The sequence below is a fragment of the Polyodon spathula genome, unplaced genomic scaffold (assembly GCF_017654505.1).
Source record: "Polyodon spathula isolate WHYD16114869_AA unplaced genomic scaffold, ASM1765450v1 scaffolds_766, whole genome shotgun sequence".
In the NCBI taxonomy this organism is placed as follows: domain Eukaryota; kingdom Metazoa; phylum Chordata; class Actinopteri; order Acipenseriformes; family Polyodontidae; genus Polyodon; species Polyodon spathula.
In genome coordinates this window covers 1-25,920 of record NW_024472254.1, presented here as the reverse complement: position 1 = coordinate 25,920, position 25,920 = coordinate 1, and the positions used below count along the sequence as shown (strand labels likewise).

General features: G+C 47.3%; 2 protein-coding genes across 3 annotated transcripts; one reads left to right on the top strand and one right to left on the bottom strand.

Moving 5' to 3' along the window:
• Nucleotides 1–460: 460 nt before the first annotated feature.
• LOC121308761 (protein PIMREG-like) lies at nucleotides 461–7,018 on the top strand. 2 transcript variants are annotated; one of them, XM_041241370.1, is made up of 6 exons: nucleotides 461–1,006; nucleotides 2,509–2,805; nucleotides 3,485–3,789; nucleotides 3,994–4,089; nucleotides 5,172–5,220; nucleotides 5,498–5,601. In XM_041241370.1, the coding sequence occupies exons 2-6, from the start codon at nucleotides 2,518–2,520 to the stop codon at nucleotides 5,510–5,512; spliced, it is 753 nt and encodes a 250-aa protein (XP_041097304.1). In that variant the 5' UTR covers nucleotides 461–1,006; nucleotides 2,509–2,517; the 3' UTR covers nucleotides 5,513–5,601. The 2 variants fall into 2 exon arrangements, with proteins under 2 accessions (XP_041097304.1, XP_041097303.1); XM_041241369.1 differs by lacking the exon at nucleotides 5,172–5,220 and having other exon boundaries at nucleotides 463–1,006; nucleotides 5,498–7,018.
• plrdgb (PITP-less RdgB-like protein) lies at nucleotides 6,904–24,544 on the bottom strand (the record flags this gene model as incomplete). The annotated part of the gene is made up of 14 exons (XM_041241391.1): nucleotides 6,904–9,263; nucleotides 9,566–9,694; nucleotides 9,919–10,102; nucleotides 10,401–10,550; nucleotides 10,836–10,984; nucleotides 11,501–11,617; nucleotides 12,360–12,476; nucleotides 12,596–12,744; nucleotides 13,002–13,166; nucleotides 19,072–19,242; nucleotides 20,784–20,953; nucleotides 22,782–22,963; nucleotides 23,989–24,108; nucleotides 24,314–24,544. Coding segments are annotated over 14 exons (2,346 nt in total), but the record flags the coding sequence as incomplete, so codon positions are not given.
• Nucleotides 24,545–25,920: the final 1,376 nt, after the last annotated feature.

Genomic DNA, 25,920 nt, shown 5'->3' with positions numbered 1-25,920 from the left:
CTAAAGGGGAGCTACAATCAAGCCGTGTGACCGACATGACAGGCAATGATTAGGGTCTGAAACACCTTAGTGTCCTTAATCTATAGCTCTGTATTCCACAGTGCTCATCCCACCTTGATGAGGGCACAAGAGCACAATAGACTGAAGTGTTACCGATGCTAGAAAGTGGATTTAAAGCCTCAAAAAGCACTTTTTTATTTTAAATAATTTGCTCCACAAAGGGTTTTGTGATGCAGAAAATGATACAGCATTTATGGGCACAGAAGAGAGTCCAAATTACAAATTTCACAATTCGTGCAATGATTTGTCTATATTGTCATATTCCTAGCACATGGGGAAATAAACCATTACACCAGAGTTAACCATTGACACTGGTGTGGAACAGTGAACACTGTGCCAACAGCCACAGTCCAAGTTAAACATTATTGGTAACAACGTGAGAAGAGCGCACCAAAGGAGTATTGCCACATGCCACACCCACAGCAATCTCATAAACACAAAATTGTTTTTATATACTGGAAATTAAAAAAGAAAGGGCTTGAGCACAACAAACAAACGCTTTACTCCGTGGTGACGTTTCACTTCATTCCCCCATAGCCTGATCTGTTGACGTTATCAAAAAGCAGACCTTGTAAACTGGCCAGTTAGTGTATATGTTGTATAAGTCCAATAAGCTTCTGTTCCTTGCGGCAGTTAACTGCGTCACACTGTGAAGATTGTGCGTTTTAATTCGCAATTCATATAAAAACACTGCTCGTTAATTCTGGGTGAGCCGTTATTGTGTATTATAACGACAGGGACAGGCAATGCTTGCCCGCAATCGCAAGCCACTGACCCCTGAAGAAAAACCAAGCTGCGGGAACGCTGACGACACTGCCTGCCAATCAGAACGCAGGAGCAGGCTGGGCTGGACGACTGGCGCCAAATTCAAACAAAGAAAAGAGAAGAAAAATCATTGTTCGCTAGCAGTAGAGAACACTGTGTGACTGTTTGAGACTAACACGACGTAAGTACATTTCATATATATATCAGCAGTGAATAGTATTATTAAACACGTTGAGTGTTTTCAATACCGAGGAGTTTGGTGAGACGACATGTGTGTTTTTTGGGGAAGCACAATGCAGAAAACAAAACGAACAGCTCTTTAAAAAAAACCACACACACACACACACACACAGAGGACGGTCAAAGTACGAACATGCATTTCTAAATACAATTAAAAAGACACGATGCTGTGTTTCAACACTTATTTTTTTTTAATTATGTTTTTAAAAAGAAAGCAAAAGCATTGCGTGCAATTGCTTACCGCCGTGCGTTTAAACTACAGAGGCGGGCACGGCAGTCGTGCTGTATTTTTTGTATTTGTGTACTCTAGCTGAAAGTAGGAAAGGGTGCAATGCTTCTGCAGTTCACTATTAGTTGCAAAGCCTGTGAGCAGGTTGCGCTAGCGGACAGGGCGTGTATGGAGTTCTCTGTTAGGATCGACATCGTGGAAAATGTCGGCTCTACCTCCTGGATTCGTTTACCAAAGTGAAGTTCAACTTTAAAATAGCCACTTTCTTCCTCCAGAGTTTTACTGGTCCGTAAACGCGAATTCAATCTCATGAATATTTCTGGCGCTGCACCATAGCATAGGTAGCTTGTGGATCAGAATTGCTTCTCTAATAATGTATTACCATTTTACTGGTGTCAGTGTCTGTATTTTATATAGGTATTGTATAAAAATAAAATCTATCAGGTGGCTAAGATATATGCTTGTCTATGCACATTTTTATGGAGGTGATGTAAACCAGTTACTTGATGAGGCAAGGTGGTTTAAAATCTGATTGTCAACACCCGGTATAACCCTCAGCACTTTACACACACAAGAATACCTCTGGACTGAACTCCCTGCGCATCCTAAGGGGAATTCCAGGGTGACCAGTTAAGAACTCCCAATGCGATTTCCACAATGCTGTAAAATTATGTAAAACAGTGTCTTATCTCAGTGGGGTATTATAGGTGTATGGCTCAACCCCTTAATGTATCTGAGGGGTGGCAGTAAGACTCCCTTTGCATTGCAGTTTGCTCCATGCCTGCTTTTACTATGTGTTTTTAATAAGACACACCTGAGCTTGTTAACCATACACTGGGTATCTCTTTGTACATTTTTCTTCCTGTAAGTATTAAGTGAGAATGGCAGACCATTCAAATCAATTAAGCGCGGTGAGACTGCCTTTGTCTGAGCCTCCTTCTCCTTTGTCTGGGATCAGGCTGTTGATAAAAGAAAACAATACACCTCATTAAACAGCCTTGAGTTTTACACGATGCCCTGAGGATGGAAAATAAAGAAATCAAACCCAGGCTGGGGTTATTGTCCTTCGCTGGGGGCTCAATACTGTATCACCTTGCAACCATCACAAAGAACATGCTCAATTCAGAAGGGCATCAGTTTGTGATTCAAATTTTTGATAGCGTTTGAAGTTATGCTGGGGGCGTTATTCTAACCTCTCCCTCTCCCCTCTGCAGCCTGTGACTATGACCTCCTCAGTGTTGCAGAGCATGGGCGCAGCGGTGGGCTGGCGTTCACACAGTGTCTTGGAGGACGAACCTGACAGCCCGCTCCCCGACCGCTTCCGCAAGCGCCCCTCGTCCAGCTCGCTCAACACCCTGCGCATGTCCCTGCGCAAGAGGCTGCCGCTGCGCAGCGTGACGCTCAACCTGCAGGAGAACCCCACCTGGGAGGCGCTGGAGAGCCGGCAGAAACCCGGGGCAGCGTGCAGCCTGACCCGGAGCGCTCGCAGCACCCTGGGCAACGTGTCCCAGGTAACCAGACCGTCGGAGCAGGGGCTCGCCCGCGCCACATTCACGGGTTCCTCATGAGGTTGTGGTCCTTTCGTGGTTTGATATAGTGTATCATAACATGGGAAGTATAGATCATGATACAAGACCAAGTGGTTCTTAAATAAGTGTGTTCTGTAGTTATGAATACATAAACTTCCTAACTGATTTCATTTTCTTCTTTTAACAAAGTAACCATCCATTAAGTAACCATCTGATCTTATTAAGCAGCATGCAAGAAGCCCATCGGGACCATTAGTGTATCATTTCAATGACAGTCGTAAACGCAAAACAGTGCTGGATTTAGAGATACTGAAAAACTCAAATTCAGTGACTTTGTTTCAAGGTCACAAATTTGCCCACTGAGTTTGAGAAACGTTTGTTTCTGCTTCTGTCGAGTCGGTCTTGCAGGAGAAGTAGGGGGTTCATCCTCAGCTTGCAACACTCAGCCCTTGTAGCAGGAGAAAGTTCAAACTGGGTGTCAAGTTGACCAAAAAAAACACACACTTGACGCTTCAGGGGGTTCAGAACAATGTTCAAAGTCAGTTTTGTTGCATGTGCTTTTAGAAGATCACATGCTCTTTTGCTAAACGTTGGGTGCTGTGAGTTACACAGTAGCCTAACTGTAAATAGGCAACAAAAGAACGATGTGTTTGTGTAACAGAGAATCCAGAAGAGCTGCTTACCCCGGGAAGACTGTTTGATCCGCACCCCCGGCAAGCCCCCCGCTGGAGAGAAACAGAAGGGCCAGGCCGCCCGCACACCCCAGAAAAACAGCACCCGCCCACCTGCAGCCTCCTCCAAATACAACCTCAAACACACCCCCAAATCGGGCTCGAAGAGGCCCCCCCGTGCTGCCAGGACCCCAGAAGCTGGCGGGCCCTTGCGGGCTGGGAAGGGGTGGAGCGGCAGGAGGAAGCTGGTTCGAATGGCGGCCCTCAGGAGCCCCTTTGCCTCCCCCAGCAGAAGGTGAGCTGCATCAGCCGAGCCCTGCTTTACCAGAACGCCTTGCAGGCAATACAGCAGAGATGACGAATCAGTTCAATCGACTGCCTTGTCTGTAGCCCTGTTTGGAGGCTGAGGCATTATTACGAGCACGTTCTTCGAATGCACGATGCTTCTAAATGCGCTCTGCCCTTGCCTGTGTGTGACTGCTCTCCTCTCGACTCGCAGGCAGTTTGACACAGACCTCGAGTCCGTGTCCACCGGGCTGAGCAAGCTGAAGAAGCTCTCCCAGGTCTTCGATGACGTCATCGGGAAAGATGAGCGGTGAGTCTCCCATACATTTCAAAAACAAGCTGCTTCTTACCCGGGGAGCGGCTAGTTTCACAGAGCACTGCGGTGAACTTGTTTGGTGATGAAGCAGTGATTGGAAGCACCCAGGTTTTATAGAACAAGATTTGTTTTGTCTCTTTGGTTCCCACATGTGGGAGAAGGGTTGAGAAAGGAAGCGGGCGTTTCCTGTTTTAAATGTTTGTTTTTTTGGCGCCTATCCTAGCGGTCAGCCTGTAGTAGAAATTACCAGGATCTCGCTCAGGCAGATGTACTTTTATTTTAATTTAGCATTAGTGAGGATTCAGATTTGGGTATGCGGGTCGGTTTCATGCAAGGATGGAAGCAGGACTCCTATTGCAGAGCAGTTGCACCCATTCCAGGTTTTAATACAGGCTTGATTAGCGCCAGAGTACAGGTAACAAGCTAAGGTGTGTCATTATTAAACTCCTAGTAAAACCAGGTATAGATCAAACTGCTATTCAATGGGAGAGCTATTTTCACTCCTGCTTTGCTAATGTCTCTTAATATTTACCTCTCCCCTCTGTGTTGGGGCCCCAGTATCCTGCCCTTTGCTCGGACAGCTGCAGCTCTTGTTAACGGAATGGATTCCTTGCATTCCTCAGAAATGCTGCGCTTTCCGGACTGGCACACTTCCAGAGAACTGGGAGGGGAGCGTTTGGGAAGAGTCTGGTTTATTAATACTGCCCACAGGTTTTCCCTTGGAGTGTGGGAATCTGAAAGGTCTCGTAGCTCAGTCAGTGGTTGAGTGCTGGGATGCAGTGCTGAAGGTTGTGCAGTTTGAGTGTCTTTAGTTGTGTCTTGCAGTATGCTCTGCTCCCTTGTTCTTTCACAGTTTGACAGTAAAGTGTACGCGTGCTTCACATTCCTTCACTAACTCAGTGTATTGAATATTTCAATATTTGTGCAAGATGTCATGTGGTTTACTTGGGTCTCTCTCTGTAGTGCTGCTTGCATTACTGATCTGTACCTGTGCTGGCCCTGTGGGCACAAAGTGAAGAAACTCAAATCTCACGGAAGCACTGTAGGCTGATTATATTCTCTCCGTTCTTCAATAGCAACCTCGCTCTTCCTCTCATTTGTGGAGTAAGCGGAGCAGCAGGGAAGGTAAAATTTTGCCTGTTCTGCCTCTAACCCTCATCAGTAACACACGTTTTCTTTTTTTTTTTTTTTTTTTTTGTCTCTGCATCTGTATTTGTGGCTGATGCCTCTAACGATTCCTCCGAACCTGTTTAGCCAGGGCTGTTTCTCCCCATGCTTTAACCCAGCTCCCTCCCCACGTGCTCTCCTCTGTGTTGCTTCAGTAAGCTGCTTTGGTCAGGCAGGGTGTTGCTGTTGCCTTAGCTGTGTCCAGCCCCTAAAAGACACGCCCTTCTCTTTGCAGCGATCAAGCCGTTGAAAACCACAAGCAGCTTATGGTAGAGAGCTACGAGTCCTCTCAAAACAAGGGGACGCACAGAGCATCCATCCGACGCAACACTGCCAGGATTCGGGACACTGTCCACAGCTGGAAAGATGCAGCCTTCTCAAACATTCTCAAAGGGAACTGAGCCTGACTGCTGCTTCTGTCATTATACCTGGTCTTGTCTCTCCTGTTTGCTGACAGATTTATATCTGGATTGGGTAACACTTTATCTCCTCATTACTGTGTATTTACGTGGTAGTTACTTGGTAAATGCATGTGTGCTTGCACAATTCCGATGTTAAGCACTGTTAATATGCTTTAATGTGTAAAGCGTTTTGCACAATAAATTTAACTACACAGTTGTGAAATATTGACACTAAGTGCATTGTAACTGTGCATAATCTTGTAATTATGTGCAAGTGCACATGCATTTACTAAGTGACTACAATGTAAATACACAGTAACTAGATACTTTTCTCTCTCGTGGTGCACAAATTTGGAGTGGGGTCATAATGATACCTCAGTTTACCCCTTAATTTAACAAACGTTGGATAAAGCACTAAGCCACCACGATCTCTCTCTCTCTCTCTCTCTCGTTCATGTTGACAGCCAGCATTGCCTATCACTGCACTGAGCTCTGTGTCTGCGTGTGTTTTTATATGCGTGTGTAGTTCTGCACTACCTGCGGTGGAGGGCTGTGTTTCACAGGCTCTTTATAATCCTACCAGCACTGTTCGCTTCTCTTTAGCCTCTTCTCTTCAAAGCAGCTGGACGTCGTCTTCGGATCCCAAAAGCAGCTGGCTTTTAAAAATGTTTGTGTGGTTTTTTTTTTTTTTTTTAAACTGTTTTTCTATAGCCATTAGTAATAAGCATTATTACATGAATATTAACTAACAGCTAGCATGGCTTTAGGCAGCTACATTTAATACAAAGGAAATTAACAGTATTGTGTTTTAGGGAGCGGATTGAGGGGTGTTTAATGTAACCGGCACAAATTTAATAAGACACTAATACATATTTTGTTTGTAATGTTTTATTGTGAAGGAACTGCTTTTGTATGAAGGAATAAGTTACATTTTCCAGGGGCTGCTGCAGCTGTTGGAAAGTGTGCAGTGTAACAGACTAATTACACATATAAATTAATTTTATACATACAGTAACATTAGACAATGGACAAATGTGTTTTTGGTAAAACAAAACAAAAAAAAAAAAAACTTGACACTAAAAACAAGAGTAAAAGAATAAATGTTTGTAACTTTTTTAAATGTAATAAATATATATATTCCAGTGCATTTTGCTTGCTTTGTTGTGCATTGTAGTTTGTATAATTCCGTTGATTTAAGTGTGTCCTTAATTGATTAATTTGTGAAAACAGGATTAAAACATACGAAGAGCCTCTTTTTTTATTGAAGTGGTGCACAATTAAAATCTTCACCATTTTATACAAACCGTGTTCCATCGCTACAATATGGAAATTGCAGCTTTTTTTTTTTTTTTTTTTGTTACAAATGCAAATCTCTGTACAGAACATTGGAAACCAGCAATACCACAAATAAATAAACCGATCCATCCACACACGGGTCACTTAAACCCACTGCTGCCTATGCCGAGACTAATGGCGTTGATCGAGCTCCGTGACGAGCCAAATAGTGGGAGGGGTTTAAAAAAACAAATCAAAGGCAAGCCACTCCCACCAACCCTCAAAAACAAGGATAAATAGATTTGGTACAACCGTGTAGAACAGGCAACTCTGCGGCCCCCGTGAGCGTTCGTAACAGTTACAGATATCTAGCTCTAACGAAGCACACGTGGTAGCCGGCGCAGCGTTGATGTGACGCTGCAGCACAGCGTTATTGAACACACGCGACAGGAACGTAACACTTGTCACTGGACTAGGAGGACCCCCGCTGGCTGTCCTTTCAAAACACCCGTCTTCCGCAATCTTTGATTCCAACTTGAAAGTAAGACATCATTATACATATTTTACATAAATATATTAAATATGTAGATGTATATATACCGTATATATACGTAATACAAAAATAACAGTTAGAAAACACGTTGCACTAGTCCTCAACACTAGACAAAAATACTTTGGTCAAGCAGAAGGGTAATACTTTCAGTGATTTTTTTTTTTATTTAACCTGCTATTGGTTCATATATGCGAACAACAACAAAAAGGCCCAAAGCAATCTGCACATACCCAGATAAACAACACTGTACTGTTTTATATTAAAAAACCTTTTGCAACATATTCATATATTCAGTAGCGTCTTCTGTTTAAAAAAATAAGTTTGTCGGCAGACAAGAAGTCCCAGGTCCTCAGAAAGTGGTTGCTAATCGTCCAGTCTGACACGTGTGTCTTTAAAAACAGGTTTTTACCAGGAAAGTCACTTCCCTCTGGCTCAGACTGCTAACCGATCGGAGAAACCAGTCACTGGGGGGGGGGGACAGCTCCACGCGACAGGCCGGATGAGTTCTCAGTGTTTCTGTGCTGTGATTGGCTGCTGAGTTCTTCCTTCTGTTTGGGGCTGTGGGTTTTTATCTCATTGTGATGTCACAATCACATCCCTGTTCCATGCAGAAATCAAGGGTGGGCGCTCAGTCTCTGCACTCCTCCCAGGACAGAGGACTGTCCAGGAATCCGCTGTGAGGATCGCACATCTCGGGAGGCTGATCAGTAAGTAGGATGTTGTTTTTTCGATAGTCCTAAAATGGATTCCTGGTTGTCTGAACAGTTCTCACAGATTGAGTGTTAGAATGCACTTTTGTCCATGTGTGCATTCTGCTACAAAAACCCAGTCTATCAGTGCAGAGATCCAGGCAGCGTTTGCGCCCCAGGTTCTCTCTGTACTTACTCTCATCTAGCCTGTCTTTATTATTAACATGTATTACGAATAAATCCAGCGTGGTTAGAAAGCCAGCATGTCATTTCAATTGCACCTGTGGGGGCAGCCGTTCCTAACAAACGCAGCTTTTTGGTTTTGTAGAAGTGATTTTGATGATGGAGCCTCTCCTTAAGGCAAAGCGTTACACATCAGGGCACTTTATCATCCACTAGCTCTGCACTAAAGGGTTCTCCACAGCAGAAGCAGAACTCACTTTGAGTTTAATTCAGCACAATTGCTAAGCTTCCTATGTTTTTAAATGGTTCTGTTTGTCTTTTACTGGGAGATCACTCTCACAGATAAATTTCCTAAACGTGAAAGCCTTAACTGAGTCTATAACCACCCTGCATCCACTTGGCATTACAGATGTCTCAGTCCTGGAAGGGGCTCTTAAGATATCAAGCTCTCCCCCACCCCGCCCCCTCCCTCTCTCAGGGGGTGGAGACACTGTGCTGCCCAGCTCCTCCCACCCCCTCCCCCTCCCTCTCTCAGGGGGTGGAGTCCCTGAGCTGCCCAGCTCCTCCCTCCCCCTCCCCCTCCCTCTCTCAGGGGGTGGAATCCCCCCGCTGCCCAGCTCCTCGCACCCACACCCCCGGCCCCGGGTGCCTCTCTGGATCCTTGTCGGACTCGGGCTGGCTCTGCGCCCTCTCGGGTTTGGGGTTGGGGGTGGAGGGCGGGTCGGGCTGCTGCACGGACATGGTGCGCCGCAGGTGGGCCCGCTTGCGCAGGAAGTCGGGCTTAGCCGAGAGCCCGAAGCTGCCCTTGCGCAGCACCATGCGGACGGAGCTCTTCTTGGGACGGGAGCGGTGCCCGAACTGCAGAGAGGAGAGGTGCGCTGCGTACCCCTCGCTCAGGAACTGCAGGGAAACAGACAAACCAAACGGGGTGAGCAGCTGCAATCCGTGCTAACAAAGTGGAATCAGAACGTTCATTTTAATGTATATTTTTATGGATGCATGTGGATATGCTATATAAACAGAGCATGGCACAACGCTTCGCTGTTGTCTGGCACCACTCTGAGTTCAATGAAATGTGTAACTATCTATTATCATTTCAAATCTGATAATCACAAGATAATTATCTCAGGCTGTCGACACAGCGCTGTGGTCTGCAGATTGTTTCCTGAGTGAGCCCCTGTCTATGAAGTTAAAACCCTCACCTGGCACTGGTTCTGGTATTTCTTGGAGGGACGTCCCACGATGTATATCTGGGAGGGAGAGAGGCCCAGCACATTGTACACAGAGATATCCTTCATGGATCCGTAGGCAGCGCTGATCTTGATTTGGCACTGAAAAGAAAAACACACTGGACTGGAACTCAAGAGCTACGCAGCAGCAGCAGCAGGGTAACCCTGTCACATCCGCTGTCAAATCTGCCTGGATGGTGCCGACACATTGGATCACGACACAATACGCACCAGGATACAAGGGTTATATGGTCTGATTTTAGTGCGATTTCACTGCAGAGTATGAGGGAGGATCTGTTTTGTTTTTTAGGGGGCGCTCAGGGTACCTCTTGGACCAGGTTGCGCAGGAAGATGGTTTTCTGCCTCAGCGGGTCATGCACCAGCCCGTCGGAGAAGAAGATCATGCCCTGCGGGAAGTTGTGCTGCGAGAGCCAGGAGACCACGCGCTGCTTCTGCATGTCCGGCCGGCCCGTGATGTAGATGATCAGGTAACCCAGGTCCTGCCAGTGCCTGCCCAGCGCAGTGCAGCGGAGGAGAGAAAAAACAAGACCCAGTTTTTAAGCAGAAAAACCAAGTTAGAAGTAGTGTAGTGTCAGCATTTAGACTTAGTTTGAAACAAAGCTTTACCTTGGAACTGTGATCGAGCATTTTGAAGACAACTGATTTAAACATTTTGTAGTGAATGTGTGATGGGTCAGTGGTGGTAAGCCTAACAGAGGCATGTAGTGCAGACCCTCTCCTTTCCTTTTCTCTCCTCTCTTCTCTCCTCTCGCTCTCTTTTCTCCTCTCCCCTCCCCTCCCGTCTCACCTGACCACGTCCACGGCTCCTGCCCGCACTTTGGGGTCGCTGCCCATGATGGAGACGCTGGCAGCGAAGGAGCCGTCGATGCTGAACACCACGCACTCCATCCCGCGAGGCAGCACTGTCAGGAAGGCTTCGGCGCTGGTCTGGTCACCCCTGGGAGCAGGGAGGGGAGGGGACAACGCTGAGTCACAAGATGAAATAAGGGTCTAATAATAATGAAGCCTTTCATGCATGAAATACTGAAAAGTAGACACATAATAAATATGTTTTCATATATTTTTTTTTCTATTTTTAAAATATGGCATCCGGCTCACATGAGGTCATCATGCATTTACTGTACATCTTCATTATGTTAGAGGAGAGGCGATTCATTGTGTCTGTCCTCATGCGTGAAGGTGTTAAGGGCATGGCCAGCAGCAGCACTGTGACGGCTCTCACCTGACGATCATTTTGATGGGGTACACCCCCACACCCAGCCGTTTGTCTTCGGGGATGGTGTAGGAGACGCGGCCGTTGCTGTTGGTGACCTCGGTGTCGAAGTGAACCCAGCGGCCGGACGAGGGCTGAGTCATCAGCTGGACATCCACCTGACGCACAGAGAGAGAGAGAGAGTTGCATCCCTCAATCTTGTACAGTGTAATATTCAACAGCTTTGCACAATTTATCAGTCATATCTCAACACGTGCGTGCATAGACTGATGCATCACAATATAGTCAGACTCTGAAAACTGGCTGCAGACTTTTCGTTTGAATGTTTTGACGCTGAAATGCCTCGGCACTCGCAGCCTGGTTAGGTTACACTCTGTTTTTTACATTCCTCAAAGGTAGTTTGAAATATTAGGGAAACACAAGCTTCCTCCGCGTTTGCAAGACAAACCTGCCTGCTCCTGTTGGTGCTTGCAGCAGTAGGAGGTTATGGGTGGCACCCTCTAGCTCTGTTCTAGCTCAGGAAGCAGAGCTGCCATTCTCCTGAGCCAGTCACACTGAGGTCTCAAGCTCTAGCTGCAGTATTTATATGACTGCTTGGTATTTACTCATCGTCTTCATCGTTACCCAAAAAAAATGACTTTCCTCAAAGTTTTTTTCTTAGTTTTCTGTATTACCTTTTCGCCGGTCAAGGTGACCATGTCCAGAGGGCCGTACATGAACCGACCAATCAGAGTCTGCGAGCCGTCCTCCGTTGCGATGACATCGTTGGCTCTGTGATTGGCCGTGACATTCTGGTGGTCAAAGGGGAGAATTTTATTATAACAGGAGAGCAATAACTCAACAGGCATGCTTGATCAGCTAACATGAGAGAAGTTTCTCAGTCTGTTCATATCATTTGTATATAACTGTAGAATGTATGTATGACTATAGACAGAAAGACACAAGGACTGGATGAGACAACTTTGTCCACCCCTGCTATAGAATCTTCACCATGATTCTTGTTGATGCATATCCTTTGTCCACCACTGGGGGGAGCTGTGTCCCCATCCAGCCCCTAGGTATTGTAAAGCAGGTCCTGCTCCCAATGAGTTGACTGGACACGCACTATACAGCTGCTGTCTCTGAGGCAGCGAAAATAGATCCCTGAATCATTTGCTGAGGCAGGAGGAATTTAATGAGAAAAAGCAGGGAAATGAAGCCAGTCTGATGACTTATGCTTTCAGTTTTCAAACTGCGTATAAGGGTGGCAGGAATGTTTGAAACCAGACTGGAGCAGAACCAGCAATACGCAGGATCTGTGAATCAATCAATCTATCTCTCTATCTATCATCATACCTTCCTCCCAGAGCACACGCAGTTTAACAAACAAATAGGCCACGCAGATCTCCATACATTTTTAACAGGAGGAAGTAGGGGTCCTGATTGCAATCCTAGTGCCTGTGGAATGACAAGCCTGTCATGGATACGGGACCCCGACATGGCTCTTACAGTGCGAAGCTCAACCCCTCTAGTCTCCCATTCCCCAGCGCTCACCCGCAGCTTGACGGGAGTGCGCCGCCGCTGCCACTTCTCTCGCGGGCTCGAGGGTGAGAAGAGGGCAGAGTCCGAGCCGTCCGCCTCCTGGGCGTTGACACTCTCGCAGCGCATCACCTGACACACAAACACACAGTCATGGGTGTCATACACCGTCGAGAGGCTAGGGGGCAGTGTTCCGAATTGCACAATTCCAGTGAGAAGCTGCTATGATCAGAGGGGAGTGGCAGCAGTACCTGGCGAAGCACGAAGGCCACGACATCGGTGGACTCCCAGTAGCTGGCGTGGAAAAGGTGTGGCAGGGCCACAGTGGGGAACGCAGTGAGCACGTCCGGACAGTAGAGGGCGTAGTCTAGCCGCTTCGTACCCCACCAAGCACTTGAGACTGGCAACATTGCAAACAGAAATAATTACACGTTTTAAAACTACAGCAAAGAGTTCATTTAACTGCGGACTGTGAAATGCACTCAGGAAACTTTCTAATATTCGCAGTGTGAAATGGATTATGTACAATATGTCAGCTATGACTAGCCTTCTCATGCATTACATACTGAGTATCTCATGGCATCAAAAAGAGAGAAACCCACAGGAAGGAAGACGGCTTTGTCATTGAATTGGATGGTTTCTGTTAAGGAGACTCACTGTTGGTGATGGTGCTGGCGAGCTGGCTGAGGGAGCAGCCCGACACCTCGCTGCCCATGCTGGTCTGGCTTGCTCTGCGGGCAGGGGGAGGTGGCGAGGCAGAGGCAGGGGGGGGGGCCTGGCCGGGCTCCAGGAACACCCACGGGCTGCTGTGGATCGCGTCCGCTGGAGAGACAGAGAGGAGCACAAATCTCAAGCACAGTACTCAGCGCGGTGCAGCAGTATTCCAGTGCATGCATCCAACAAGCTGCCTGGAGTTTTAATCACGTTAAGAGTCCACAACTGTCTCAATCAAATACCAGTTATGTAAAAGCAGCCTTTTGTCCGTCCTGTGATGTGATGTGATACCTGTGTGTTAGATTATGTACAGCGTGCTCTGAACAGCCTCCTCTCCCAATACAAAGAGCAAGGAGCAGAGTTACAGACTGAACAGCCTCCTCTCCCAATACAAAGAGCAAGGAGCAGAGTTACAGACTGAACAGCCTCCTCTCCCAATACAAAGAGCAAGGAGCAGAGTTACAGACTGAACAGCCTCCTCTCCCAATACAAAGAGCAAGGAGCAGAGTTACAGAGAACAGCCTCCTCTCCCAATACAAAGAGCAAGGAGCAGAGTTACAGACTGAACAGCCTCCTCTCCCAATACAAAGAGCGAGCAGAGTTACAGACTGAACAGCCTCCTCTCCCAATACAAAGAGCAAGAACAGCCTCCTCTCCCAATACAAAGAGCAAGGAGCAGAGTTACAGACTGAACAGCCTCCTCTCCCAATACAAAGAGCAAGGAGCAGACAAAGAACAGCAAGCAAGGAGCAGAGTTACAGACTGAACAGCCTCCTCTCCCAATACAAAGAGCAAGGAGCAGAGTTACAGACTGAACAGCCTCCTCTCCCAATACAAAGAGCAAGGAGCAGAGTTACAGACTGAACAGCCTCCTCTCCCAATACAAAGAGCAAGGAGCAGAGTTACAGACTGAACAGCCTCCTCTCCCAATACAAAGAGCAAGGAGCAGAGTTACAGACTGAACAGCCTCCTCTCCCAATACAAAGAGCAAGGAGCAGAGTTACAGACTGAACAGCCTCCTCTCCCAATACAAAGAGCAAGGAGCAGAGTTACAGACTGAACAGCCTCCTCTCCCAATACAAAGAGCAAGGAGCAGAGTTACAGCCCCCCCCGTCTAACAATACAATACATCATCACAGCCGCTAACTGTTCCCGTCGATTCATTTCCAGAGGGCTGTATTTTTTGTGATTTAAGGGACAGCTGCCCTCGTAACAGCAAATTGAAGCTATTTTTGGGAACAAAACAAACTTGCGCAGGGTAGAGTAGTCTGGTCTCTGTGGCAGCTCAAATCGAACAGATTCAGTGCTGGAGAGCTGGCTCGAGCTAGCTGGCAGCCTCACCCCCCTCCCCAGTACACATGGTGTGTGTGTTTAATACAGTGAATGAGCGGGACCTAGTGACTGTTTGTACACAGTCCAGAGTGTGGTGACCTGGGAGACACTGCAGCCTCGTCCACTTTATTGACTTGCAGAACTCATTCCAGCAGGGCGCCAGCGCACCAGAGGCACGGCACAGCCGGCAGCACACGTTCAAGCAGACAGTGCCAGTGGAAACGCAGGCAGCACATGAAGATACTGGTGGGACTGCTCACTTAAGGCTTCACTTGACACAGCTGTTTTGACAGCTTCTTACTTTTTAAAATCTATTTTCTTAAGCAAGGAACCTCAAGCACGTGCCTGCTGCCCAACTGGGCTGTCCTGGACAGCTTGTTTTATACTGCTGTCCCTCCGATCCCTCAGCAAAACGCTGGTTCAGCAGAGTGATCTTCTGCATGATCTATACAGTGCTTTCATCTTCAGTAGGTCTACTGCAAGCAGTTGCCACAGGCAGTTTTTTTCTACTCTTCTATCAGGGTGAGTCACTTCGGTGTGCTGTTTTCCAGCAGCGCAGCCCTCCATGCTGAACAGATCTGTTTCAATCCCCCCTCTCCTCGCAATGAATATACGTTTCAGTTCACACAGCATGAATATTAAAACGTGGACAAACACAAGCTCAGCCTTGCAGATTCTACTGAGTCATGTTGTGCTGCTGGAGGCTAAAATAAAAAATAACAAAATCAACCTTTCATCATGTAGCAATTAATAAATCTGTGTTACCAGACTTCCGAACTGGATTTCCACTGAGTTAATGCATCTGCTTGGAGGAGAGTGCCCCTAGCCTGGCAGTGATGACAGCGGACCCTGATCGCTGCTCCAGCGCTCTGCCTAAACAAGTGCTCTTCAAGGCTGATGCATTTTGAAATGAGACTCTGAATCCAAACATCATCAAGCATCCAATATTTCAGAATACCTGTTTTGATCATTTTGCAGATCCCTGTGCTGTGCTTTTACTTTACCATGCTTTGCAAACAATCTGACTCTTTACCTTCACCTTAGCCAGAGGACATTGCTATACAGCTCATGTGAATGTGAGCATGTGTGCGTGCGTGCATGCATGCCTGTACAGGATGTGTGTGTGTGAGTGTGTGCAAAGTCCCTCCCTATCTCTATGTTCCCCCAGGTTCTGAGATTAGCCTGTGCTTCAGTTGCATCTGTATGCGTATTTGAGCATATGTATGCGTGCTTGCTGGCTCTCTCTCTCTCGCTCTCTCTCACTCTCTCTCTCACTCTCTCTCCACAATGAGCCGCTACGAGCCACTATGTCACTCTCTTGCAGCAGTAGGATGTTATAAATCACGACTTCTATCTCTTCTATCTAGATCAGCGAGGAGAATTGTAAACCTCCAGTATCGTCAGCCAATCTGTTTTTTTTTTTTAGCAGGTAATAACATTCAGGAAAACTTACTGTACTGTTATGTTTTTTGCATCAATTTGTTTAACTATCTGACTAAGGAATTTCATAAAATCTTTCAAGGAATGCAAGACTCAAACGAATAGCCTTGAAGTGAAACAGATCTGAATCGGTTTATTAAAATAAATCATAAAAAAAAAAAACCTCTGCATTTGCAATTTGCATTTTCTTTTAGCCGGAGCTGTTAATAAAACCCAAGAAGAAAGCGAAATTAATAGAAGGACCTGCTCCGGACGATGCAAATGCAAAGCAGGAGGCTGCAATCGACGACGGGCATCAGCGAGGTCACCTGCATGCTTATTACTCTCTGCTATCTATCCTCTCCACGCACAGCGCAGACACATCGGCGCAGCGGGAAGAGGGGGCTGGCGTGTGGAATCATACAGACAGGACAGTATTAGTATTAATGTGCGCATGTACAAATAAATAAGGCATATAACATGGCAGGTTTTACTATTACCTGCCAGCGGCACAATGTAAAAAACACTCAAGTGATACTAAACCTAAACCACATTTATACATTTCTGTAGCCTAAACGAAACACCAAAGTCCCATGAAAAGAGGTACCTACAAACCAAAAAACGTTTCGAGATCCAGCCCGGGATTTGCATGGTAAAAGCTCACAGATGCAGAGCGCAGGCAGGGAGCCCGTTCTTGTTCAGCGCTTGCGTTGCACCTGCGGGAGCGTCCCTTGACAGCGTGTTGTTTGAAGAGGTTTCACTGTACGCTATTCGACTGGCAGGAAGAACCCGCATTGCCTCGGCGCTAAATGCTCCGGGATCATGCACGCCCTTAGAAATGGGAATTTGCGATTTTGCAAAACCGAAAGTGACTTGGAGAGAAGTTAAAAAAAAAAAAAAAAGTTCTGGGGTGAAACAGCGAGGCGGGTTTCTGTGCAGATGCTGGTGGGAGCAAGGCTGTCCCTGGTCCGTTTGCTATTGGATGAATCGACTTGATGAATGTGCCAGGATTACCCACTGCTGCAGGGAGACAGCATATGGCACAGCACTAAATTGACATCCGTGCCTGACAGCAAAGTGTCTCCCCGTCATGTGATTACGTGCTGACGGAATGTAATTACCCTGAGTCCTGGGAAGCAGGGAGCAGCACATTATGCAGTTAAGGGTTGTTCTAGTCGGAACCCAGAGAGGGGGGGGGGGGGGGGGGGGGGGGGGGGGTAAAAAAAATGCAGCCAACATGTAACGAGAGAGCACCTTTGTGATTGAAAATGAACCTAAAAAAAAAATAAATGCAGCCAACATGTAACGAGAGAGCACCTTTGTGATTGAAATAGACAAGCAATTAAATATGAGAAGAGTGGTGCAGAGAGAGGGAGAGAGAGAGGAGGGGAGAGAGAGAGGAGGGGGAGAGAGAGAGAGGAGGACAGAAAAAGGGAGGTGGAGGAGCAATGGACAGATAGGGAGAGAAGTGGATGGAGTGAGAGAGGGGGAAGGGGATAGAAGTACCGAAGGAGAAAGAGGGAGACAGCTAGTGCAAGGGATGGAGAAGTTTCACGGCGAGGTCGAGAAGGTGTTGCCATGGCGACAGTGGGGAGAATGAAGGATCTGGATTATGAAAGGCACTGGATGGGCTGAAGAAGGCTGCAATGATTGTTAAATCGATGTGTGAGGAGAGCAGCCAGACCAACATCAAGAGCCAGGAGCGCAGCCAGTGGGTCTTCAAGACATAAACCCAGCGAAGAAGAAGGACGGAGCTCTTAAAGTGCCACTCTGGCTAAAATCCTCTCCACCTTAAATGTCTTGTTTTTACTGCATTACAGTGCTTTATTGCCCGTTACCAATTCATCTCTGAAACGTGCGTTATAAAGAGCAAGCCACATAACGATGACTTAATAATTGAATTATAAACGGAGGGCTGTGCTATAGAGAACGCTGCATATTGAAACTTGCAGTTCAAGCAATGACATCGTGGGGGCGGAGAGAGAGCCAGACGGACCAATCAGAGCAGGGAGGCGTGGCCTGGGGTGGGGGTGAGGGTGAGGTGGGGGTGGAGATGTCAATCACATGGCACTGATCTCACACCAGATAATTGCACTCAATGGAGCAAGCCTGCAGCCCACTTAATTAAAAGCTGGCTGCCGCTAGCCCTGCTGCACAAACTCAGTTTAATCTGCTGGAATTAAAATGCTTTTTTAATATTATTATTAATATCATTAACACTCAAATGAACCAGCTAGTGTCCTGGCACTGCACTCTCTGTACAAGGGATTCACAATCATAATCACAGGGGAAGGAAGCACAGAGTTGGTTACAGCTATACTCACAAAATGATTATTGTGTTTTCTGTCTCTTCACACATAATTAACCAGGGCAGATTGAATGAAGCACACACATTTACTTTTTGTGTTTCGATGCGTGTCATGTGTGCAGCAATCTCCAGTGTCTTGCAGCAGCACAGTACAGCAGTACAGATCGGAGCTCAGTTGAGTTCGTGTGATGGCTTGCGTTCCTCTTTCCTACAGATCTCCTAGCCTCTCGTGCGAAGCTTGAGCAGCCAAGCCGGGGAGACAAGCTTCTCTTTCGTTAGTGCAGCTTCGTCCCCAGGGCCAGCCTGAGGCCAACATTTCAATATTGCTGCTGTCAACAAAGCTCCTTGCCAATAAGAAAGGGGCATCTTCTCTTTCTGTCTCTCTTTGCATATTATAGCATATACACAGTATATGAAAATAAAATACCCTTCAAAATTCCCTGCTGCCAATTACAACCTCCGGCCACCTGGTGTCACTGCGCGCCATGTTAAAAAATCCCAATCAAATACCTTTAGCCAGTTGTTAACCAATTTAATGATACGTGATCTTACAGCATACAGTACAGACTGAAACACGACTGCTATCATTTAAGCTATATCGCATGACATGTGTATATATATATATATATATATGCACAACAATTATAGGAACAACTGATGTGTAAATATATATTCAACTCTATACTATATCCCTATTAATGTATATTAAAAATAATGCCTATACATCTGTATTTACATAATCTGCTACTCTACATTTGTGCATTAGCTTAATATTTTACTGGAAGACTTGATTTAAAATAAAAAATCAGAAAAATAAAAGCCGCAGGTAGAAGGGACCGTAAACCTTAATACCTTAACATGGAAAGCCCTGGAGAAAGGAAATGATCTGCAGCAGCTGGCAACCTGGGGAATGATCACAGAAGATTCCCGCGGTTGATCATTGCACCCTCTTACCTAGCAGGTTGGACCTCCCGTCCCCCAGGGGGCAGTGCTGGTAGCGGGCCACCGGGAAGGGAGCCAGCTGGTGGAAGCGGCGGTGCAGCAGAGGTTCGAGGCGGGATGCTGAGGGGTCTGCGGGGTGGAAGAGGCTGTAGAGTTGAGTGCAGGCAGGGTTCAGCTGAGACACTGGGGAGACACACACACACACAATAGAGGTTTCACTGTACAGTATACGACTGGCAGATAAAACCCTCATTTCCCTTAATGCTAAATGCTCCGGGATCCTGCACACCATTACTATCAGTTACAGCATTGGATCTGCATTAGAAAACACACCACATTCTCAAAAGCTTTTTATTTTTTTTGTTTGTTTTAATGGAACAGCAGAATACAATTCTACTGCAACTTAATTAAAAACTCATTAATTATAAGTGCCTCAATGAAAGTTGGTTTAATGCAAAATGGTGCAGTTAATGATTGGAAGTAAAAAGCTTGAAGAATCTAGCCGAGGGTTCTGAATAGGGACTAAATCAGAAACAATCATCAATTCACTGCGTGGAAATCCAGCACGGTGTACACGCACTGGGACTGCTCTATAAATGCAGAGTGACAGGGAGAGGGGCTTTCAATTCCATCTGCCCCCGTGCTTGATGGCTCTGTTTCATTGAAGAGACACCTAGCCTGAGCGTGCTTGTGCCACGCTGATGTGGAGCTGCACATGACAGCCGTTTTAAATCCCTTCACAGTACAAACTTGTCATCTTTTCTTGTGTGTGTCTCAGCGTATCTGTCCGGTAAAGTTAGCCAGAAAATTAATAAAACTGACGAAGAAGAGGAGACAGGCTTCCGGCTTCCAACATTGTGATTTCATCTGATTTGATCGGATGTTATTTGTATGTTTTTGGCCAGACCCCAGAGTTCAGTCGAGCAGTATGAGCCTGGACAATGCTGACGCACACTAACTGTTTGAGGAGGACAGCCAGCTGGGTTCAAAGTCACTGCTGCTGCCCTGTACTGAGGTTTTACAAGCTCCTTTGTTAAACCGAAAAATGGGCCAATTTGTTAATTTGCTTTGGAATTGCAGTTAACGCAGGATCTCAGGCACAACAGACTGCGCGGTGGAAATCAGATTGGAAATCAGAGTGACATTGTGAGGGTTGTGTGCCTGTAGTCACTGCTAAGGGTTCATGTTTTTATTCAGGTTCATTATTCAACCGGGGAATTGCTCCTGTAGGTTTTTTCCACTTCTAAAAAATGTCCAGGTTGCCTTCTCAACGTCATGTTGCTTCAGACTTCGGTGTGTGTTTAAAATCATGAAGCAGATGGGGAAAAAAAGAACACATCCTTAGAATAAGAAAAGCAAACCGCTAAGCCCTCTTCCTGTCAGAAAGAACGTGTGAACACACATGGCTTGTTATGAAAATGTTCTTAATGCTGTGAGTCGCTGGTGAAAAGGAGTTTCACTGTAATGTAATTTTCCGAATGCCCTCTGTTCCCCCCTTTCCCTCCAGATGAAATGTGACAGTCGAAAATGAGAAATGCAAATAACAAACATTGTGTCAGCCGGGCTGTAGCTGCGGCCCTGAATTCTAATGTCTTTCCAGCTAAGAGAGCTCAGTAGAGCAATACCTGAACAAGTAGAATAATACCCCTGGGGGTGGGGTTACCCCTGGGGGGTGCCCCTGGGAATGGGGGTGCCCCTGGGGATGGGGGGTGGTTTGTTCGTACCCTGGATTTCGGGCAGCACGGTCCTTCTCATGGCTAGAACCAGTCCCAGCGGCGATCCGAACAGGAAAAAATCTGACACCTCGAAATCAAACTTCCCAGGATTGAAGACCTGGAGACTGGAGCTGCTTCCCTGCTGGAGATCAGAGTCCTGCAACAGACTGGGCTGGATACTGAGAGAGAGAGAGGGAGCGAGAAGAAAGGAGAGAGGAAGAGCGGAGGCATGTGGAAGGAGAGAGGGAGACACAGGGTGAGAGATAGAGATAGAGATGGGAAGTACAGGAACAGGGGGAAGAGAGAGTGATGTTAGCTTGGTATTCCTTTTTATGTATTTATTTAAGTACAGAAAAAAAAACTGTCACAAAACCAGGAATATGTATTGCTATTGTTGTGCAGTGAAAGGCTTAATCTTTGTTTTCCCTTCAGTTAAACAAACTGCACATTTTGCACGACAGCTGAAGCTTCGGAGACCTCACTCATGCAGTGTTTGGAGACAGGACCCTGTGGTTTTCGCTGTGTTTCGATGCATGGGCGTTTATCCAGGCTCTGTATTCCTGCTCCTCTCTGTTTGTGAATTGTTGTGCTGTCAGCCTCAGCAGGGCCGCGTTCTCCTTTAGATTCCTGACGTCTCTTTAAATCCACAGACGTCACAGCGAGCAGACAGCAAGCACAGCCGCTCGGAACTCGCGCCGCCTTCATTCTGCTCACAACTGCCTGAAATACTCGCTGCTCAGATTGCATGGAAATGCAGCTTTCTGATTTCTGCTCACTATGTTATTCCAGAGCTCAGTCTGCCTTCCTTTGTCACACAGCAGACCTTTCTGCTTTGCTTTACCTCAAGGTTTTTTTGTTCACCTGGAGGGATGCCACGTTGCTCTTGCCATGAACCTTCCATGCCTCTATATTAACCTGTTAAGCCCTGAGAACACAAAGCTACTTTTTCAGGAGCAGTGGCTTGAAACCTGTTTCCAAGAGAATGGACCCAGGGGAAGGTGTGCAGCCTTTGCTTAGGGTCTGTCCATTTCCAAGCATTTAACTGCACCTTCAATCATTGCAGGTTGCCTGGGCGGCCACTCTGTGATCAATCTCTTTTACTTTATTGTAAAAGCTACCCTGAACTCAGTCCAAAAAGCCCATCTCAATCCTTCCCTCTGCAGCTCCCTGCAATAAAGAGCTTTGTCTTTGTCTGTGTCTGCCCGGCGCTGCAGCGATGTCATCGTGGAAATGGCTTGCGGCTATTTATAGCCCTGGCCCCGTGCCAGCTTATCAAGGCTGCTGTAGCTTGTGTGCTGGCATAGGGCTACTCAGTGCCGCTCTCCCAGACTGTACCAGCAGCTTGTTGAGAAAACGCTGGATTGAACCTTGCATGACTGTCAGTGTGTCTGATCAGTCTGTACCCCTCAGGACAAACCACTGGATATTTTATTTAGAACCGTTTACAGCACTGAAGAATCCTTGATTGCATCAACCACCTTTCTGTGTTAATCCGGGTTAAAATGAAGAGGGATGCAGTTCAGGTGGCACTGATAGTATCGCCGCAGCTCTGAATTGCTCAGGATGATCAGCAGTGACCCCTGGTCTCTCTGGTTGATCCCCCACCCCAGTTCAGCCTGTCTCAGGGAGGATGAGACACACATTTCCTGCCTGTTGAGAACACAGGATTAACACAGCAGGAGAGTGACGCCCACCACGATGTGTGAGGTGTCGACTAGAAAACCCTTCATTCTTCTTTATTTAAACGTTATTTGGATTGCAATTGTGTAGCAGTGTGTTTTATTTTTAACAAAAATTATAAATGCATTTCTTTTTTTTTTTTTGTTCACTTCCAAAAATATTTGTAAACAAAAGTGTTGTCTTTGGCTGTGGCCACATCCAGAAAAAAAAAAAAAAAACTTACCTGAAGCCATTGCTTGGTTTCTTCTTTACATTTTGAATTTGTAATGCGAGACCCTGCTGTGAGTTTGACCCCGTGCCCTGCCCTGCAGTGTCTGGAGCCCCTACCTGCTGAGGAAGGAGTGGTTCTGGGTTATCGAGGCACACTCGTACTTGGAGGAGTCGCTCTGGTTCCGCCCCAGCGGTTGCCTCGGCGATGGTGCCACCCCCGAGATGTCGATGTTGCTTTTGCTGAGGCGCTTGCTGGAGTGGAAGCTCAGCCCACTGCCCTCTGAGACACTGGGGTTCTCCTGAGCACAGAAACAGGCTCAGCGTTAGAGGCCACAGAGAGAGGGAGGGAGGCAGCGCGGCAGAGCTGTTAATTCCGGGTTAGAGAGGAGTGACTCGACAGGAGAGACTGTGGCTAGTGGTTAGAGCTGCAGGACTGGGAGGGAAGCAGGTCGGCACAGTGGTTAGAGAGGAGTGACTCGACAGGAGAGACTGTGGCTAGTGGTTAGAGCTGCAGGACTGGGAGGGAAGCAGGTCGGCACAGTGGTTAGAGAGGAGTGACTCGACAGGAGAGACTGTGGCTAGTGGTTAGAGCTGCAGGACTGGGAGGGAAGCAGGTCGGCACAGTGGTTAGAGAGGAGTGACTCGACACTGTGGCAGTGGTTACAGAGGAGTGACTCGACAGGAGAGAGCTGACTGGGAGGGGCTCGGCACAGTGGTTAGAGCTGCAGAGACTGGGAGGGAGAGCTGCAGGTCGGCACAGTGGTTAGAGAGGAGTGACTCGACAGGAGAGACTGTGGCTAGTGGTTAGAGCTGCAGGACTGGGAGGGAAGCAGGTCGGCACAGTGGTTAGAGAGGAGTGACTCGACAGGAGAGACTGTGGCTAGTGGTTAGAGCTGCAGGACTGGGAGGGAAGCAGGTCGGCACAGTGGTTAGAGGAGTGACTCGACAGGAGAGACTGTGGCTAGTGGTTAGAGCTGCAGGACTGGGAGGGAAGCAGGTCGGCACAGTGGTTAGAGAGGAGTGACTCGACAGGAGAGAGTGACTCGAGGACAGGTCGTCACAGTGGTAGCGGTGACAGTGGTTAGAGCTGCAGGACTGGGAGGGACTCGGCACAGTGGTTAGAGAGGAGTGACTCGACAGGAGAGGTTAGAGCTGCAGGACTGGGAGGGAAGAGAGTGTGGCTAGTGGTTAGAGCAGCAGGACTGGGAGGGAAGCAGGTCGGCACAGTGGTTAGAGAGGAGTGACTCGACAGGCGGCAGTGTGGCTAGTGGTTAGAGCAGCAGGACTGGGAGGGAGGGGAGCAGTGTGGAAGTCAGAGAGATACCTGCAGGCTCTCTGTGCTGTCCTGCCGGCTGCTGCTCTGGCTCTCGGCTCTCATGCAGGCGCTGAAACACAGGGCATCAAAGCCCAGGATGCCTCCCACACAGTCCCCCATCAGACACACCTGGAAGAGAGGGGTGGGGCAACAGACTGTCACGTCCTCACACTCACTGGGGTACATATATATATATTTAAAACATGGCATTATCTTTTTTAACTAAAATGACTAACTGGCGGAACAATACTGTATCTAAATCAAACTAAACAACAGAACCGTAAATCTTTAAAAAAAATAAATAAAAAAAGGAAGTCAGCCAGACTCCGCCCACCTGTCCGCTAAAGCCGGCCCCTTCCTGGGACTTGAGGAAGTCGTGGTAGACCTGATTGGCTCTGGTGATCACCGCGGCGACAGCCTCCTGATACTGCGGTGACGAGATGGCGAGGAGGGGCAGGGCGGCCAGGGGGATGTGGTCAACGCTGCTGGACAAGCAGCTCTCGTCGTAGCTGTATGGGTTCAAGCTGCGGAAACACACACAGCAACGTCCCTCTTTATACAGCACCTTTCACTCAGTGTTACAAAACTCACTCAGCAAGTCAATGAAGAGCTCCTGCATACAGCTCTTGCTAGTCTAGAAAAGATCAGTCCAGACGACTAGAGCCAGTAACAGCTCCACTGCCGCAGAGCCACGCCTGGATCACGGCAGCACATGGAGCTGTTTGCAAGACCCCAGTGAGGCATGCTTCACCCACTATGTTTACTGCTCTGGGGGGGTCATGTGGTTTCATTAAGTTGCTGCTTACATGCTGCTGGAGTCGCAGCAGATTTAGCTTAGCTGCTATCCTTCCCACAGCTGCTCCAAGCCTCCGCCATTCATCAGGTTAGTCTTATCACTTTGCCTGGGAGCACGATCCTTTCAGCTTGAATTATGAGCTCGTTTCCAGACAGCGCAATAACGTTTACCAGGATATATGGAATTCGGGCAGACAGAAGTGTTGAGCCTGGCCTGGGGGAATTAACACTTTCCCGGGACTGTCACATCTACTTGCACTCTATAAACAGATTTATTACTCAAACCCCTGACCCTGCTGCTAATCTTTCTGGGATCGCTCCAGATCGCAGTCCAGTAAGAAGTGCTGCCCAGGCCTGACCCCCCTGCTGCAGCTGAGCTTTCTGAGATCAGAGCAGATCAATTATAATGAGAATTACAATTACAGCAGAGGTTGCAATTACAATTACAGTTATGCAGGCTCAGCTACAACGTAATGCTGAACGTGTGCACACATTATTTTGGTAAGTATTGACATCTGTTCTGGTCCAGTTCCAAATTTTCTTTTTGCCGCTGTTGGGAGATTGTCCTCAGCGCACCTTCCCAAGGTCAGCGTGTTCATGTGAAGACATTGCCCCTAGGATCAGTTTTTTAAAAGCGCCTTGTTTCTGCATTAAGTTCAGGACAGGGAGGAAAGCGTGCTCCCGGTTGCCTCTTACAAGCACTCTCTCCCTTTCCCGTGCCTGACCTCAGAACAGCCTGCCAGCTCCGCTGTTTGATTTACGGACGGAAGTGTTTGACAGCCCGCTGCGAAAGAGGCTTGTAAACCACTTACAAGCTTGTTTACAAGATCCTCGCCTGCAGAACGCAGCTCTCCACCGCTAACAAGCTGCTCTGATCAGCCCTGGGAAAAGGAAACAACACCCTGAAGAACGCACTTTAAACTGGAGACCCATCTCGGAACCGGTCGCACTCCAGAACCACTTGAAGCAGGCAAAGGAAAGCCAGAGGGGCTGGGAATGGTCTTTCAGGGCTTGTTGAGATGATAGAGAGAGGAGAATTGTGATTAAGTTCAGGGTAATGACAGTGCTGGAGTGGTTAAGTCTGTGCTAATTCATTTTCATAATATGGCAGCCAATAAAACATCACGGTACAGTGCCTTGGCAAGA

What these genes read in the sequence shown, in the direction of transcription:
- LOC121308761 (XM_041241369.1), top strand. Translation starts at nt 2,518, where the DNA reads ATGACCTCCTCAGTGTTGCAGAGCATGGGCGCAGCGGTGGGCTGGCGT. An exon ending in TTTGCCTCCCCCAGCAGAAG is followed by an intron (nt 3,790 to 3,993) that starts GTGAGCTGCATC and finishes CTCGACTCGCAG; the next exon opens with GCAGTTTGACACAGACCTCG. An exon ending in GTCATCGGGAAAGATGAGCG is followed by an intron (nt 4,090 to 5,497) that starts GTGAGTCTCCCA and finishes TTCTCTTTGCAG; the next exon opens with CGATCAAGCCGTTGAAAACC.